This window comes from Ambystoma mexicanum, chromosome 13, assembly GCF_040938575.1.
Source record: "Ambystoma mexicanum isolate Mex_15411 chromosome 13, UKY_AmexF1_1, whole genome shotgun sequence".
NCBI classification, from domain to species: Eukaryota; Metazoa; Chordata; class Amphibia; order Caudata; family Ambystomatidae; genus Ambystoma; species Ambystoma mexicanum.
The window spans coordinates 705165554-705184458 of NC_090938.1; the positions used below are offsets into that span (position 1 = coordinate 705165554).

Consider the following 18905-nt stretch of genomic DNA (forward strand, 5'->3'; position numbering starts at 1 on the left):
GCCTCCATGGAGAACTCACACAATACCCCATAGAGATCCCATAGTAGGCTGCTGTGGAGAACCCACAGGAGTAGGCTTCCATGGAGGTCTCATAGTAGCCCACCATGGAGATACTACAGGGCACCCCAGACAGATCCCCCATCTCACAAGATGCCCCACAGAGATCCCATAGTAGTAGGTTGCCATGGTGATCTCATAGAATGCTCCTACAGACATTCTGTAGGAGACATCCATGGAGATCCTGCTTCATGCTCCACAGACAGAGATCTCAGAGTAGTCCGCCATGGAATGTTCAGTGACAGAGAAAGAAAACATTCTGAGCAGTGTGACCAGAACAGTTTGTGGTGGAAAGAGGCCGTAGTACCTGCAAGTCTGGATGTTTTACTGAAACTGAAGGCTCCATGATCTCCTTTCGGGTAACTATAATTTTTCAGATATCTCAAGCACAAAAGGAAGAGTGCAACTTCACAAGTTCTGGGTCAAAATACGACATTAAGAGGCAATAAATGTTTTTCAGGCAGTGGCATAGTCTGCGATCATTGACGGCAGGATAGTAACTGCTTTGCAAATTTTGAGACTCACTCCAAACGAGTAAGAGTGTCTCTTTCAAGTTCTGCGCCCCCCCCTTTTCTACTCTCCTCTGCCTTCCACTCACTAAGACTGTACCTCAGCTTTCTGTTTTCTTTTCTTGTCTCTTCCCTTTTTGCTTTACTGTTCACTTCTGTCTCCGCCTTAACTCCCCTTCAAATTAAATTGTCTTTCTTGAGGCCTTGCTTGTCTCTCCCCTTTTAGTTTTTCTCTTTGTCCCTGCTAACCTGCCACTCTCTTTTTTTCAATGCCTTCTTTCTTTTTCATTGCTCTCTTTCTATCACTAGGCTCATGTCTCTGCATTCTTTTATCCCAAATCTGTCCCACTTCTACGCTCCCCCTTTCTATATTTCTAGACCCGCCTCTCTGCATTATGTTTATTTCCCAGACAGCTAAAGTCAACCATTTCTTATATGTTATTTTGTGTTGTTTTGTTTTGATTTGTCCCTGGTCTTTGTCCAACTTTGTTCACACTCTCATAAACTGGCTCGCCACTTGTTCTCATCTTTGTGCTATTGTCCATGCACCCTTCCTGGGAATGCCACCACCATCTGTAAATGTATTATTGTAAGTCATATCGTCCTACAGCTTTATTTAATTTCAGGCAGAAACATGCATATTTTCACATCGGAGCAAACATATGGTGTTTAATCAACAACAACGCCAATATATATATATATATATATATATATATATATATATATATATATATATATATATATATATATGGATCCATGATTAATCAAGGATTATTCACAAGTTTCAACAGTCAGGAATCACACTGGCCATAGATACAATATCTGACAACATTTTGCCAGCCCTTGGAAAGTAAGACTGGTCAAAAGTAACAATATTTACCTTGAAAAAGACTGCATAAGGTCGAAACACATGTTGGCTAAGTTAGGGCACAATATGATTTTGTTCCTATTGAAAAATTGCAATCCTATTGATTGCTTATATCTAAATTAAACTCAAAATTGCTGGGATCAGCGCACTGAGTACAGTGTTACCTTAATTGCATAAGTGCAATTCAGGTCTATAGCGCCGTTGCCCCGCACTATAGAGCAGCAGAATATTTACACTTGATGAAATTGAAACCTCATTGTTCTGTTTTCGCTCGCTTTAGATTGTACACTCTTCCCTTGTTGTCATTGCAGGCACGATAGACCCAAAAGTCAATTGCCAGGGATGAGATGTCCGCATGCTGCAAGAGATACAGAATCTCCAATGCGCTTTGTTTGATATTGTCCCCTATAGGGGAAGCCAAAACATTTTTTAAGGCCAATATTATTGGAAAAGGTTTTTTTTACCAGTGTAAACCAACATAGCTTTAGTTACTGTTAGCATCAAATGCACACATTGGCACTGCAGTGACAATTTGTTTAATGACTGCACTACACATTTGGGCTACGATTCTGTTATAATGGTGCAGTGTGTAGTAAGAGGTATTCAATACGGATGAATAGGATCAAATCGAATGGAAAAATGACTGCATTTTTTTTTTATAACGGCGGGGAGACCCCCTGGCACCCCACCTTAACTATTACCCTTGCTCAATACCTATATTTTTTAAAAAAATCCCAAACCTTCGGAGAAAACATGCAGTCATTTCTCCATTCAATGTTTTTAAGACAATCCTTTCTACGGATACCATTCAATACGTCTTTAGTGCTTTTATCAATCGGATTACACTTGGAATTATTGATGAATAAAAACTAAATGTTTGCCTTTTGATACAACATGCTTTTATGGAGTTTGCCTCCGAAATAAAATATCTTTCACATAGAGTAAATTCATTTCTCAACGCTGCTCTAATTTCTAGATTCCGCCATCTTTTTCAGAGGAAAATTGTATGGCAGATGCTGTATATTAGGTTCCAAAAGTTGAACTAGAAGAACGAATGGCTTCTTTGAAAAACACCTTGGTGATTGTGAATGTCTCAGTGGCTCTCAGTATCACAAACTTCTGGAGTTAGTTCAGAAGTTCATTGATCACGCTCCTCATCCTCACTCTGAGTCTGATTGTGTGATAGATAATGAGCTTGGCTTTGTGGTCCTTTTGTGAGAATGATTATCTTGTTGTAAACGGAAACCTTCAAGGACTATCCACAGGATACTTCAAGCAAGGAATGTTGGCCCTCATTTTGAGTTTCCCGGTATCCCGCCTGTAATTCCTGTGGGATACCGGGAAACTACTGTACCATCTCCACCGCACGATAGCCCAGTATTACTGGAATATTACAGGCGGCAGAGATGTCGGTAACTCCCCATTCAATGGAGTTCCATAGGACTCCAAGGCATGGGGTTGCCGGAAATACTGGCACCTGTAGTGCCGGTAATTCCGGCAACTCGATCCCTTTGCTGTTGATCAAGTTAACGGTAATGGGTATTACCCAAATTGTTCGTTTACAATTGTTCGAATGAACTATTGACCGAATTTAAAGGGTCACAATTGACCTTTTCACAATTGACCGTATATATATATATATATATATCTCGGTTTGGTAATATATATATATATATGTACATATATATATCTATATATAACTATATATATATTGGGGTTTTGGGGGGTTTGGCATTGGGCGGAGGGTTGCGGGGGGTTTCCCCCCCACATATATGTTACAATTGACCTTCACAATTCGGTCAATTGTGAAAAGGTCAATTGTAATTCGAACAGTTGTAAAACAAACAATTCGTATGCAACCAGTTAACGAACCTGGTAGCTCTTTTCCTTTGTTGCCTTTTACCAAGAGGGCATATTTGGTGTTTCTTGCTTCCAAAGTGGAACCTGTCAGTAAAAATCCCTTTAAGAGGGATTCCATCACACCTTCTCTGGTGCAAGAGGACAGGCATGGAAATTGTTTGAAATTTGCAATGTGCCAGTGTGTTGGGGTTGTTTGCGCTCTTTGGTTGATTGCAGAGTGATGGTCCGGGGATCGGCACAGTTATTTCACTGAGCTTGATCAATTTGTCAGTTTCCTGATAAACACAGGCCCTCTGTAGGGAGGGTGCGCTGGTGCATTGAGCCCTGTAGGCCACTTGGAGGCAAGAAAATCAAAGTAATTCTTGAGTGCACCGGCACCAGCAGGGCACACGGCAGCACCAGAACCAGCAGGTGGATTTGGGGTAAGACGTCTGTCTGCCAGCTTTGCAGATCATAGTTTCATAACGGCTGAATCCTGGCTACTGTTTGTGGGTTTTCCTGTTCTGCTGGGACAGATGGCTACCTATGCTGTCATCGCTTTATTGGTCGGCGCCTTATACAAAAGTGTGTTGAAACTCTTCCATCCCTGATCTCTTGCACTTTTGATCTCTGTGCCTGACTCCAGTTTGGTCAGGGTCTTCTTTATGCATTGGGATTTCTGCCTCATTTGAGACCACTTCCAGGGGACTGCCTGCTTCCCTCTGTTTATGTTCAGTGCGGAGAGGTAGACTTCGGCAAAGGGGAAACGTTTCCTTTGGATCAGCACAGAGAGGATGAGTCCTGGGCGCACCCCAGGCTATCCTGCCATTTTCCTCCCGATCACCTGCTTTCTAGGGCTGCTTGTATGGGTTTAAGTTTGGACTCTCGCTCACAGGCCCGCGACTTCCATTTTAGTGTTCCCTCTCAATTGCTCTAGCGACTTGCCCCCTTCTCTTAGCCGGTCTTTTGCCCCATCTCTCTCTGCATGTCGTTTTCCTTTCGGTTCTCCTCCCACTTTGCCTTTGTGTCAGTGTCCTCCTGTCTGCTAAAGCCCCTAGGATCCTGCCCCCCTCTCTCTTTGGCTATCTTCGCCACTAGTTTTCCTGTCTCTTTCTCTCGTGTACCCTCCATGGTTTCCACCTGTTCTGAAATCGTTTCCTGGCTTGCTAGCCGGTTTATAATTAGAAACTGCACCAATTTCCTCATAGCCGTGTAGGCAAAAATCACCTAAATTACCCATCTCAATGGAGAATGGTAGTCTAAGTGAACCGACTGATATCCAAACATGTGATGTGATGTGCAGGAGAAGCATGCACGTCAGTAAAGGCTTATCGCACTGAGCTATCCTTATGGCTATACCATTAATATTGGCATCATCGGCTTGCTGTTTGCCAAAGGGCTCAGTGTCCTAGCCTTAGTTTCATGCATCTGTACAAACATCTCTGGGCGGATACAAACAGCAGTCTACCCATCGCCAACTATCCATTAGCACCTGGAATTATGACAAACCTCAGGCTTTTGGGATTAAACCAGCCCAGAACACTGCGCTGAAACACCACTTGGCCTCTCTGCAAAGGTCAGCTTTATGAGTGGGGCACAGGAACAAAGAGCAAAAATGCTTTCCTCCTATGGTAAGTTGATGGATGGATGTAGGCAAAATCCTTACTGAACTGATGAGTTGCAGCAAGATCGCCCTGCATAGGTTGCCACTCATGACTGGGTCTTTTCACTGACTCTCCTCCTGTGTTGGGGCTTTTGGCCTGTGACTCTCCTGTTGTTGTCTACCCACCCTGCTGGTTATTACACTGGAGAATGTGCAGCAATGTCATGCAGGCTGAGTGGAGCAGTGTCTGGACATGGTCAGCCTCAGTGCCTAGGATGGCCACCTTGCATCTCATTGTTTTTCATGAAAATTGATAAATAGTCCTGCCCCACCAACCCGTGTCATCAGGATTGTGAATAGCAACGAGCCAGCCCAGGGTGCAGCGACCTTGGCCAGTGCACACTGTTGTTATGTTACTATGACTGACGGACAGTTGAAATAATAAAGTTGCCAAAACACCACAAAACAATCAAGCTGGGCTGAAAAATAAGTGCTGGGGCTCAAAACTAAGTGCAGGGGCGGAGCCCTGGCAAGCTCCCCCCCACAAATTAAGCACTGCCGGGACTTTCAGCTTTTATTCGCGTCCTATTCTTGGCCTTTCTGTAGTGAGTTACTTCTATGCATGAGAGGGAGTTCAGCAACCAGGCCCATTCAGCCCTTTGCCTTTTTACTCGCATTAGGCAACAGATCAACCAAGTGGGTAAAATGGAGTCTTTGGTTTATATGGACACACATCAAAAATGTCCCCTTTCAATTGAATTAGCGCTTAATTGAAGAAATGTACGTATGATAGTATGACTTTAATTGGCTACAGGCGAATTTGGATATGTTGAAAGCCAATGTCATTTAAATTCCATAATATGTATTAATATTGAAATATGAATTTGGATGTGATAAATTATCTTTTTTTAAATTTTATTTTGTTTTATTACACGCCGAAAACCCAACAGGCATCAGGGCCTGAGATATATACAAAAAAGACATAACATGAACACAAGACATAACTACTAATCAACCTGGACGATGGAATTATCAAGGGTTTATTCAATCAGGTATTTTTTCAGGACCTTCCAGAACGGTAAATTACTTTCCAAGAGCAGAGCAGGGGGGAGATCATTCCTGGCTGTAGCTGCCATATAAGGAAAGGATTTACCATTTGCTCTCGCCCTCTTGGGGCGTGGCCGGTTTAACAGCATTGTTGGATCGCACTGCATTACTCGGCTGGTAAATAGTTATCCTCTTTTTCAAGTATTCTTGTGATGCACCATAGTTTACTTTGTGGATTAGGACCGCCATTTTAAAGTGAATTCTAGCCCTAATTGGAAGGCTATTAAGGGATTTGCGATACGCAGTAATGTGTTAACCTTGTGGGGCTTGTTTTCTGATACGAATGGCCTCCTTTTGCACCACTTGAAGTGTATGCATGTCTTTCTTGGATGCTCCGCCTAGCAAAGCATCGCCATAATCCACTCTCGATAAGAAAGTAGATCTAGCTAATGTTTCGCAGTTTTCATCAGAAATGAAAGGTCGCATTTTTCTCAAGAACCTCAGGTGATAGTGCATATCTGATTTAACCTCCCCTGGGTGATTTGTTAACTACTTCCAGAACGAAGTACTTCATCACAACGGTCTTTCACTTTTCTTGTTATTTGTCCCACATAGAAAATCCCACAAGGGCAGCTTAGTCCATAGATAACTGACATCAAGTCGCATGTTGCGAAATCCCTGAGCTTAATGTTTGCCCCCGTGCGAGGGTGTCTCCCAGAGCTGCCTTTCATGATGTTGTTGCAGTTATTGCAATGAAGACAGGCAAATGTGCCACGTTTCTTCTTTTGTAGTGTGGTTTGGCTATTGGGTTTTGTTCTCTCTGTTCTGACTAATTGATCCCTGACGTTCTTGCCTCTCTAGTAGACTATGAGAGGGGGTCTCGCAAATAGATTTTATAGCTGCGTATCGAGTTGAATCAGCCTCCAATTCCTCTTGATAAGTTATGTGATGACTCTGGCTGGAGTACTTAAGAGTGTAAAGGAAAGGGGTCTCCTTACGTTTAGCTGCCTCAATTACCCTGTTGGGGTAACCCCTTTCTGCATATTTGGCCATTATCTTCTCGTTCTCCAATTCGAGTGTGGTGTCATCAGAGGTAATAGGTTTAGCCCGAAAAAACAGACTAAATGGAAGGTTATCCTTGAGATGTCTAGGGTGTTGACTCAGATAGTGTAAGGTGTTATTCACATCTGTTGGTTTGTGGAAAAGACTGGTTACCAATCTGCCTTCTTTGAGTTCTAGTTCAACATATAGGTAGTGTAGATTGGGCGTGCCTATTTCCATAGTGAATTTGATGCGGTCACTGATTGAGTTCAGATATCTAAGGAACTCTTCCAGTTCATCCCGCTCACCTCTCCAGATGATGAACACATCATCAATATATCTTTTCCAGGTCAGTAGTTTAGGGCCCCAATGTGGACGATTCAGAATCGATTGCCTTTCAAGGTAGTGCATATACAGATTTGCATATGCCGGTGCCATGGCTGACCCCATGGACGTGCCTGCTGCTTGTAGGTAAAATTGCTTGTCAAACCTGAAGAAATTGTTATATAAAATTATTTTGATAAGTTTCCATGTGAATACATTGGATGCTCTGCAGTTGTCTTCCCTCAATAAGGACCATTCTAGTGCCTCCAAACCACCTTCATGGGGAATGGACGTGTATAGACTCTGAACATCAAATGATGCCAGAAGATCCACTGATCGTAGATTACTAATATCCTTCAGGGTATTCAGAAAATGCGTAGTGTCTCTGAGGTATGTGCATGTCTTTTTTATTATTGGATTAAGAACCTGATCCACATAAATGGGCAGGGTTTCAAAGATACTCTCTGTGCCAGCGACTATAGGTCTTAGTGGTGGGGTGCGGAGGTTCTAATGAATATTTGGTCCTATTTTATTTCATTCCCGAGGTTGGGTTGGATGCCTCGCCGTATCTGACGGGTAGATGACTGGCTGTATTGTGTGAAAGAAATTGGTCCTGAAGAAGATGACCCTAATAAATACATCATCGAAACCGGTCGACCAGAAATCCCATTGATATGTCAGAGTTATGGTTGAGATACAGAGTAAAAAAATTATGATTGTGAATGACATGACCAGTGTCTAGATGACACGTGATAGGTTATGGTTTTAATCTGTTGTAGAAATGCAATAATGCTCATATTTTTACTGTGAGTAAGACCTCTAAAAAGTAACTTATAAGAAGAAATTAACACAAGAGATTCTAGGGTCTTACTATGCACTCTTTTTAAGAAGACAAAACTCTTCATGCTTAGGTAGAAAACACTTCACGGATGGTGAATAAAGTATGGTGAACCACCAATCATTGAAAATTCCCACGTGAACTGTTCAACCAAACGCACAACTATGGACTGGTTCCCAGGTTATTATTTTTAGTAATTTTGTAATATTCATTGTAGCAATAGGGACAGTTTTCTCCTCTCCTATCCTATTAGATAGGCGGTGCACCACCATATACCTAGGGACACCACACTCCATAGGGATAGGGTGTGCTTCTGGCTAGGGTTAGTGATAGGGAACACATTGAGTAGTATATTTAATAAGGAGCTCTGTATCCCCACATAAGGTGTAACTGTAAATAACTATCCCTGAGTGGTTTATGTACCCCTAAGATTGCCACCTCCTGAGCTGTCCTTCCATTCAATTTACTCAGAATGTTGTAGACCAAGAGCTCCCTTTTCTGTTTTCATAATGATATGGGCAAATAATTAGCTCTCAGAATTCTTATTGTAAAATGAGCCAAACCATGAATGCTTCCAACCCCACAACTTGAGCCATGCGTGTGGGTGTAGGTGTTTTTCCTTCCACAACTTGCTTAGAGCTCTGCAGAGTCCTGAAGTATAATCAGGGGAAATAGCACACACATTCCACAATATGCTAAATTAAGTAAAAGACCCACAGTTTTAGTAAAAGTGAAAATAATGTTTATTCACAAAACATGTACAACCACTATAAAATGTCTGAAGGAGAAACCTCTTTACGGTGAGTCGGTCTGGTAAAAATGCTGGAAAAAATTCTGGTACTACCAGCTCTGGCATTTTTACCGGACCGCCTGACTCTGAGTCTGTCGTTAGGGGCAGTGAACTACTGGCAGGCCTGACCTGCTGGGAGTTCTGGCCCCTACCGACAGAGAAATGACTGAATCATTGGCACCGTTAACAATGGTGCCAGTGATTCAGCCGTTCCCATCCCAATTGGAACTTACAGCTGTTGCCGGGAACCGTAATGTGCTGGTAACAGTAAGGCGAGTATGCCGGTAGTACAGGCGGGTTACCGGCAAACTCGTCATGAGGTCCAAATAGTCAAATAAATGGAATACTATGCACCCAAGCTGCAGCGGGTAAGATTGTTAAGATAGGTGACCATGAGGAACGTGAAGCTGAGAACAGATATGCCACTCAATGAAAGTGGAGGGTAATTTGATATTTTCTGGAATCCTGGGAAGATTTTGAACGATTTGCCACCTTTTACCCCAAGGCCCAGTGTAACACAGATCACATGTCTTGCCCTTGTTGGCCCTAGTGGTTTTAGGGTCGTTTGTTACTTGGAGTGACTTTGTTGGGAAGGATTTCCCGAGTTAGACTCCAACAAAGGAGAGGCACCCAAAGCCGGCCTGACCACATTCTTGTTATGCACTTCTTGACCTTTTAGACATTGGCTATATCTTCCGGGACGCCTCGGCATGTTATGCTAGTATCATCAAATATCAATTCCTTTAAGGGTGAGACTACACCTACTTCGTCCCTTGGAGATCAGGTCCAGATTTGAGCCGATGGTGTGGGGCTCCACCGGTTACAGTACGGAGTTACTGCTTGAATGGCAGGCTCCTGCCCAGCTAGTCACCCAAGATCTTCTGCTTTATTTATGGGGAATATGTTTACTGGGCTTGATTAAAGGGAGATTGCACAGTGTGAGGATCATGGCAAGCAACTATTTCAGCCCGCTTTATCAAGCTGTGGGCCGTCCACATTTTCAAGGTTTCTGGCATCAATTGAGGTCATCAAAACAAAGTGGGAGAGCTTGACGGACCAAACTGTAGCTGTGTATTATCTGCATAGGAGTGTAGACTTAACTCAAGGGTACTAATGGCAGGCAGTAGCGGGAGGTCAGTATTAAGCAGGGAAATGGGACAGGAGTGAGCCCTCAAGGACTCCACTGATTACTGTTGAGGCTGATAAGGTCCTGAATTGTTCTCTTTTTGGAGACTTCTAGTATTGGCTTGAGAACAGTTTTAGCAGAATTGGCTCAGGTTATTGGATAGATTCAACATAATCCCAGAATTTCGTCGATCATAGAGGTAAGGGATCTGTGACCTGGAAAAAACCGGATACGACTTGGATGATGGGATTCCTACAATCTGCGTGTAGTACTTCCAAGGGAAGTATTGTGGTCGCATGGACAGCTTCATTCTGGGCCTAACCATATTGGTACGTTTCCGGACACAGCCAAAAATGTACTGATACCATTTCTGGTTTATGGCAGAAGGCCACTGGATGTAGGCACTCACCACACACATTTGTGGTGTCACTCTCTGTGGCAAACCATGCAGAATCTAATGCATATGGCAATAGATCATGTGGGCAGATTTTGCCTGACTACTGCACCAGCAAAAAAAGTGCACAGTATGAAAGACTGGAGATGAGGCGTTGGCGTTGGCGTTACAACCAGTGTGACCACACTTACATACATCTCGTGTGTGCATGCAGTGTGCATTACGCACAACAGAAATGTGCAGAGTTTCAGTGCATATTTTCTCAGATGCATGTGTTGACTGATTAGAGAGATGGATCGGAATACTGCAGAAAAAGCGTCACCACCAGTCACAGGTTGATCAGGCTACATAATGTGCCAATTCCACAGAACTCAGAATGAGCCTCTTAATGGTTTAACACCATTGAAAAAGAGTTCCTTACTGGAACAGCTGCAATGTTAGGGAATGGGGGTCTGAAAATAAGTTACAAGGAGGTCTGCTTCTGGGGTAGTGAATTTTGGTTGATGGAGCACGTACATTTCTTTTAAAAGGATGAGTGCATTGCTTTCTTCTTGTTTGCTGGTCACACAGCAGGTCTGCTTCTGCAGCAGTAAGCATTGGTTAATGGAGTATGTAGACTTGTAAAAGGATGAGTGCATTGTTTATTTCTTCGCTGGTCTCGGCGTAGGTCTGCTTCTGCAGGTTTATGGTCATCGAATTTTTTCCATCTAACAAATTTGCATCAAATGCATTTTCTTTCCCCCCCCCCCCACCCCCAAACCCCTGTTTTTTACCTTTTAAAATCCTCCTGATCAAAAATTTACCTTTTACCCCCCAAAAACATGCATAGATGGAATGGCATTAGATGCAATGACCAGATACCGCTTCTTCTGCGGCAGTAAGCTTTGGTTAATGGAGTACGTTGACTTGTAAAAGGATGAGTTCATCACTTCCTTCTTGTTTGCTGGTTTCAGCGCAGTTCTTCTGCGGCAGTGAGTTTTGGTTGATGGAGTATGTAGACTTGTAAAAAGATGAATGCATTACTTTTGTCCTGTTTGGTGGTCTCAGTGTAAGCCTGCTTCTGCACCTGTGAGTTTTGGTTGATGGAGCATGTATATTTCTGATAAAAGGATGCGTGCATTGCTTTTTCTTGTTTGCTGGTCTCAGCGTAGGTCTGTTTCTTCAATAGTGTGTGTTGGTCGATGGAGCATTTCTTGTAAAAGGAGTTGCTTCTTTCTTGTTTGCTGGTGTCAGCGCAGGTCTTCTGTGGCAGTGGGTTTGGTTGATGGAGCATGTATATTTCTTGTAAAAGGGCAGGTGCATTGCTTTTTCTTGTTTGCTGGTCTCAGCGTAGGTCTGCTTCTGTGGTAGTGTGTTTTGGTCGATGGAGCATTTCTTAAAAAAGGAATTGCTTTTTTCTTGCTTGCTGGTGTCAGCATAGGTGTCTAGGTGAGCCAACGTCTGATGTCTTCTGGAATTTTCTTCATGTTGCATGCATTGGAGGTGGAAAATTGTTGCAGACTCTTTGTGTTGGGGTGATCAAGGGTTCTAAATAATGGGAAATAGGAAAATGAAAGGGACACTATGAAATATTTCACTGGGCGCTTTATAGGTTTGTAGTAATAGTAGTAGTAGTTGTCATTTGTGTAGCGCCTTTCGCCATTGGTATGGGCCCAACGCACTGTAGGTTGAACGCCCTAGGCGGACCGAAGTCCAGGTATGAGAAATTTGACAGATGAGTTAAGAGTGTATGTGTGCATTTTAGCCTAAGCGAAGTTGGGTAGGGGTGTCCAGGTTCCCACTAGCTACCCATATCGAGCTGGCAAGTGGATAGGTGCTTTGAAGGTGGCAGGAGAGAGTGCGACAGTAGTAGGTACATTATGTGTGCAACTAGACCGCATTTTTCCCATGGGGATAGCTGCATTCTAATGGCAGAGGTGTTGTGCAAAATGTTGTTGGGAAAGGAGTATGGTTGCAGATGCATGCGGGAGAGAGGCCTTGTCTTCGGCTATCTTCCGTATGTAGAGAGTGTGATACGTACCCCTCTGCTGTTGCTTGCTTCTTGGTTTTTCGTAGATGCAGCAAGGAATCCCTCCTATGGTCTTTCCCTGTAGTCCGACCCTCCTTTACCTGAATTCAGTGACTTTGTGGACATCCCCTACTGTCCAGTTCATTAAAGCTTTGCCTGAATCCATAGTGGAGAAATTGGTAGTAGTAGTGGCAGAGGGTAGTCGTAGTAGGAGAGGGTAGTTGTAGTGGGAGAAGGTGGCAGTAGAAGAGACTGGTAGCATATTGGCGGGAATAACAACATCAAAAGGTGGAGAGAGGTAGTAAAAGGACAGAGACAATGGAGCAACAGAGTAGAGCATAGGTCTGCAACCTTTGGCTCTCCAGCTGTTTCAGACCACATTTCCCATGATATCTTGCTATTGCCTATGCTGGTTAGGGATGATGGGAGTAGTAGTCCAAAACATCTGAAGAGCCAACGGCTGCAGACCTCTGGAGTAGAGGGACGCAGAGTGTCATCTTCCCACAGACTGGACTTTGCTGTCGCTCCAAAGGGAGTAAAGATTCAAATAATGGAATTGGGGTGAAATGGCACAAGACGTGAATTGGAAGAGTTGTTTTCCTATTTTTATATTTTCTTTATTGTACCTGTCCAGCATATAAGAGTCTCCCTCTTCTGCGGATGATATCTCAAGGTTTGGCACATTTCTAAAAGTAGGCTAGGATTTGTTTTACAACAGTGCAGTCTAAACGTTGACATGCAATTTAGATATGTTCTAGAATTTATTGGGAGACCAACCTACCTGGAGCAGCAGACGGGGTAGGATAATTGAAGAATGATTTAAGGTTGTGCCCATAGTTGAGTGGGGCAATGATCCTGGGTCATTCCTATGATAACAGTGGGGATTGAGAGAAAGGATGTGGGTTGGAAGCCCTAGGGTCTGGCAATTATTTAGAAGAGAGCCAACCTTGATCAGGTAGCTGTGCTGTGGGGTGCTCGTAGGCTGGGTGGAGGATATTGTGTTGACACAGGACATTAATCAGATGAGGGTGCAAATAAGGGTGTGTTAAATTAAGGGAGTTTATGTTCTCAAGACAGAGATGTTGCACCAATGAAACCAAGCGACCTTTGGTGCAGCGTTGATATCACAGTGCCCCCTAGTACAGCCAGGCCGTTAGTTACACAAAACCTTCATTCACCTACACATATTGCCTTTCTCCATTAACTTTAATGAGACCATGCTGCAAAAACAATCACCTTCAACGTTCTTGGAGTCCAGAAGTGGGCCAGTGTCTGCAATAGGTTTTAATCCCAGTGCCAATTTCCTAACTGTCTTCTCTTGCCATACCATGAATTTCATATGTTTCACTAAGCACTGTGTCGTCTCCTGGCACTATGTTTTACCCCAATCTTTGTGTGTCTTTATTTTCACAGAACAAGAGCAGGATGCTTCGGAGAATCACGGTTTCTCGCCTATGCCTCTTCCTGGCAGGAACTTTACTCCTCCTCCTCTGGCTGACAAGGTGGCAGCTTTTCCATTCACACAGCGGGCTCGAGTCCCCAAGCGGATCCAAGCACAAACATCTCCTTATACTCTCCTCTTGGAGATCCGGTTCCACCTTTGTTGGGCAGCTCTTCAACCAGAACCCCTCTGTATTCTACCTGTCGGAACCCGCCAAGGCAATCTGGGCCACCATGTCCGACAGAAGTCACAGCTTTCTTCAACAGCCCATGAGAGACCTTCTGAAGGCCCTCTTCTTGTGCAATTTATCAGCGCTCAAGCCTTACTTGACACGTAGTGAGTTTGTCTCTGACATCTACGACTGGTCCTCCAGCAGAGCACTGTGTTCCCCACCCACCTGCGACAAGTTCCAGGGCTTGAATCTTGAGGCAGGACAGGAGTGTTACCATGTATGTCACCTTACCCCATTCGAGAGGGCAGAAAAGGCCTGCCTGACCTATAACCATATTGTGGTGAAGGAGGTACGCTTCTTTGACCTAAAGGTCTTGTTCCCATTGTTGATGGACCCCCAAATCAACCTTCAGATCATCCACCTTGTTCGTGATCCTCGGGCTATCCTTGCCTCCCGCCCGATCACACGTGGATTGAAGGACGACAACAACATTATAAGCGAATCTTACAACTCAACAGGCAACATTTATACGGTTATGAAGAAGATCTGCAATGCTCAGCTGAATATTTACCACACTGCTGTGTACGACCTTCCACCATCCCTTATGAACAGATACGTGATTGTACGCTACGAAGACCTGATGAGGGATCCCATGCCTTACGTAAAAGATTGGTACAAAAGCATGGGCCTCACGGTGTTTCCACGATTATTGTCCTGGGTCCGCCACAACACACACTGGCTCCTGCCCAAGAACGGTGCCTCCTTACCTTCTTCTAAAGGTTCTGCAATCCTCCCCGAACTCTGGAGGAAAAAGCTAAACTTTCAGAAAGTCCAAATCATTCAAGACATGTGCCAGAAGGAAATGGATACGTTTGGCTACCTCAAGGTCAAGTCTGAGAAGGAGCAGCTGGACCGAACACTGAATGTGGTGCTACCCCGAAAAGACAGCTGGACTGAATAGATGTTCTCATCACAATTCAAGCACTGGGTGAGACCACAATGGGGTCCTTTACAGGAAGGGTAATATCTTTTAAAAGACTTCTAGCTGCTCCTTAAGGGGTGTTTGCAAACATAACTCCTAATACTTTTATTTGTGGGGTTCCCATTTTCTTTCCCAAAAGCCCATAAGTGGGGGTTCAGCGTGTGTTGCTGTAAACTATGCAAACATTACTTTTTTGTCTGGAACACACTCTGGTGTGTACACATCTGGGAGAGGAAAGACAATTTAATTGTACGTACCCATGACTGGTCGAGGAACACTAATCTCCTGCTGCATAGCAAGGACGCCACCCGTTGAACTTTACTGGAGAGGTGGAATAGGAAGGCTAATAAAGGTCACAGTGTTGAACCAAAGCAATCAAACTGTTCAATTGACTCTTCCTGTTACAATTGGGGACCAAATGGTTACATGTTGGTTATTCAGTTTTCTGCCTTTTTCTGCCGAAGGCAACATCAGCAAGACCTCAGACCACCTTTCAGGTGTGATCATATATCTGTGTTCTGTGCTTAGAATTGTCCATCTGAAGATTGCATACTTCTGTCTGAAGCCAGTCCATGCCATAGATCAAAAATGGGCACTTGTGAGGGTCTGACCTTCTTTATGCTTGCTTTTCCCCTCAGGGCAACATGCACTTCCTGGTGGGGCCTCCTCTTTACAGACCGGCAGCAGATCCTTTCAGAATTGGATACAATATACGAGGGAACCAAGTGAGCACCTTTGTCCATAAGATACATTTAAGGCAGTCTCCACCAGCAGAGCTAAGCTGCCTGGTGCCACGTGATATTCCTGGGTGAGCTTCAGTCTTCAGACCATAGAAGCATGTTGCCTCTTAGTGGATGTTGCACTGCACCATATTTCCTCAGGAGAATAATAGGTCAAAGAGGTAGGTAAAACAAAAGTACCTTTAAGCTGTCAGCATTTGAGTCTCTCATGCTAAGAGACAGTTCCTTTGTGTGTCCACTTGGGATCACTCCCGGCCAGTAAGAACTACGAGAAAGACCTAGCGTTCTTTTAATGCGTCGGAGGAAGCTATCAGCCACTACACCAGCCATAAAGGACATCCCCCCAAACCAATTCAGAGCTGATATTGTGGTCTTGCTACAATGATACGATTTAGAGTATGCAGGCCTCAATGTGTTTCTCTTCCCAGCTCACTGTCATAAACAACAATATTCAAAATATACAACCTTCAAGCCTGACAGTTCAATCACAAAGTCTGCAACTCTTCCACGTTAATTTTCATGGCGCTTAGAGATGGAGAGAAGCAAAACAGAAAGGCTTCGAAGAGATAAGCTCTTCACTCTACCAACATTTAAGAGTCAAGAATGATCAATGTTGTATACAATACATGTCATATTTACAATCAAAAATCCTCATTTAATCTCTCTAAAACATATTGTGAAAACGCAGTTGTCATCTTCAACATCGTTCAAGATGTCTAAATAGTTCATCATAAAAACAAGAGACATTCATTACAAATAACTGTTCTTTAAGGAAATCACTTAACGTCAATGCTCTCCTCTTCTCCACAACCCCACTACAAAAAAAGCCCTGTCCATCCCAACGTGGGGATTAATTCACAACTCCAATAGAAGAAGTCCTGTCCATCCTTTATCATTTCACTGGAGAAACATTGCCTGGAGCAACATTGGATAAAACTACACAAACCTAGTGCATGTTCTCAAGTCAAACCAAAAGCCAAAATCAATAAAGCAGTCATAGGCATTCCAGTGAGTCAATATGCAATAGCAATAGTCAATACAAAGCACAAAACACAACTAAGGACCAAACGTATTGCACAATATTCAATCAAGCCCACCCATTGCATTTCAGTCATGACTCTAAGGTGTAGCTTAATATATAACCCCCCCCCCCCTCCCGACATAGCCTCCAGCAGCACCAGCAGCAACAGCCAGCCCTGGTGTGTGGGCTTGCAGCATATTTATACGGTCTCTGTCGTGGAAATCCCCTTACCATAGAATGCTGTCGCTCGGTGGGCAAGACCCCTACTTCTGGCTCTAACCTGGATGACTTGGAAGATCCTCCCCTCATTTGTATGATGCATGTAAACAGTACGGTATGTACCTCCCCTAGCTTCTTGCCACTTAAATTCTCCCTACAGCTTCAAGCTAAGCCCTAAAGTCCTTTGTTCAAGGACCTAACCCAACATCATGGGTTGTATTGTCTTTGCTCTTAAGTAAACGGTCATCTATTCCTCTAACATAGAGAATTGATTGGATTTGATTTCACGACTTACTCAATATAGATTGTGTATGCATATGGGGTTAATGTACTGGCCTGCTTAAATCTACATATGTAAGCCTGTTTGCATGCATGTATGTATGACATGTAAAGGCAACATGAAGTAAGACACAGACAACAGATTAACTTTCTTAATTAAAATGTTTTTTTTATTTCAAATGTCAGGATGGATCAAGGACTAACTTGCCCTATGCTAAGGTGGCGTTTCCCTTCCTAAAGAAACTAAGGATAGTCTGTGTCAGTAAGTTCAATTTAAAAGTCTGTCTGTGTCCAAAACCTATACTTGCCCTCACACCTAAAGACAAGCAATGTGTAGGAATGTCAGCACCAAAAGAAACAGTGTTCACAATAAAGGTCTGAGCTTCTTCCAGCTCAGGCTGGTTTCAGCTTCCCCTTCCTCAAGTTCAGATAGTTCCACAAACAAAGACTTAGGGTTCCCTTCCCCAAGTGCAACACAGTTGCAGGATATCTCAGGGTTCTCCTTTCCCAAGTTCAAACGGTTCCACAAACAAAGACTCAGGGTTCCCTTGTCCAAGTGCAACACAGTTCCACAAAAAAAGACTCAGGGTTCCCTCCCCCAAGTGCAACACAGTTCCACAAACAAAGACTCAGGGTTCCCTTCCCTAAGTGTAACAAAGTTCCAAAAAGGTTCAAGTCTCTGGAAAGTCACCAGTATAGCACAATTACCACTGGTACGCCTTTAAACTTGCATCACAAATGCTTTTCTTCACTTTGGCACTAATATCACACATCCTTTGTCTCTGGGCTCTTTCTTGGCTCTTTCCCAGATTGGGCTAATCGGTCTAGGCGCAGTTGTCAGACCACAGAGTCCGCCCATTACAGGTCATGCAACCGATAACCCTTGACACTTTGTGAGGCTTTTGATCCTTCTTGAGTAACACTGGTTTTCCACCTAGCACCAGTGTCAACATTTGACATTTGCTGTGCTTTTCTTTCTGCAGTCTTTTGACTTTGCCACGGCTTGCATTTCACCATTTGTAAATTGGTAGTCTTTTCACTTTGCCACAACTTGCATTCAACTTGCCCTTCTGAGTTGAGTTCAACAGATTCTTTCTTCACAACGGTTTTTCATTCAGTTCAAAATTGTTCATACCAAGTTTTACTTTGTTTCTTAATGCTTGCAACAATTTTCACTTCTTTCAACATAGCACCTTATAGGTTTTCCACATCTTTTCTTCAGTTCGGTATTCAATATTGGCCATTGTATTTTTTTTGTATATTTGTAATACTCGGCTCCTTTTCCATACTTCATTATTCCTTTACAATCACTTGATACGTTATTCACAGTTCCTCTGACTTCAATCGGGTTCCAAACCCTCCTGTTAGGCACCTTGTGCTCATGCGGTAACATAAACATTATCTTTCTTGAATTCGCCCCAGAGCACCCCGGTACGAGTACCTTCACTCTCGTACTCAACGGAGCTGCTCTGATCTGTCGGGCGTCCTCGCGCTTGTCTCTTTTCTTCTGGGTAGGGATCAGGAGTCACAGCAAACTGTGCTCGCTCTCTGAGAACGTTCGGGCTGCATTCCCACGTCAATCAGGAGTTCTCAGTGTTCCTCAGCTC

The 18905-nt window shown here is 43.6% G+C and overlaps 1 protein-coding gene across 1 annotated transcript; it reads left to right on the forward strand.

Moving 5' to 3' along the window:
- The first annotated feature begins 337 nt into the window (after positions 1–337).
- Positions 338–15407, forward strand: LOC138521756 (carbohydrate sulfotransferase 5-like). The gene is made up of 2 exons (XM_069634816.1): positions 338–416; positions 13858–15407. The coding sequence occupies exons 1-2, from the start codon at positions 402–404 to the stop codon at positions 15016–15018; spliced, it is 1176 nt and encodes a 391-aa protein (XP_069490917.1). The 5' UTR covers positions 338–401; the 3' UTR covers positions 15019–15407.
- The last annotated feature ends 3498 nt before the right edge of the window (positions 15408–18905 follow it).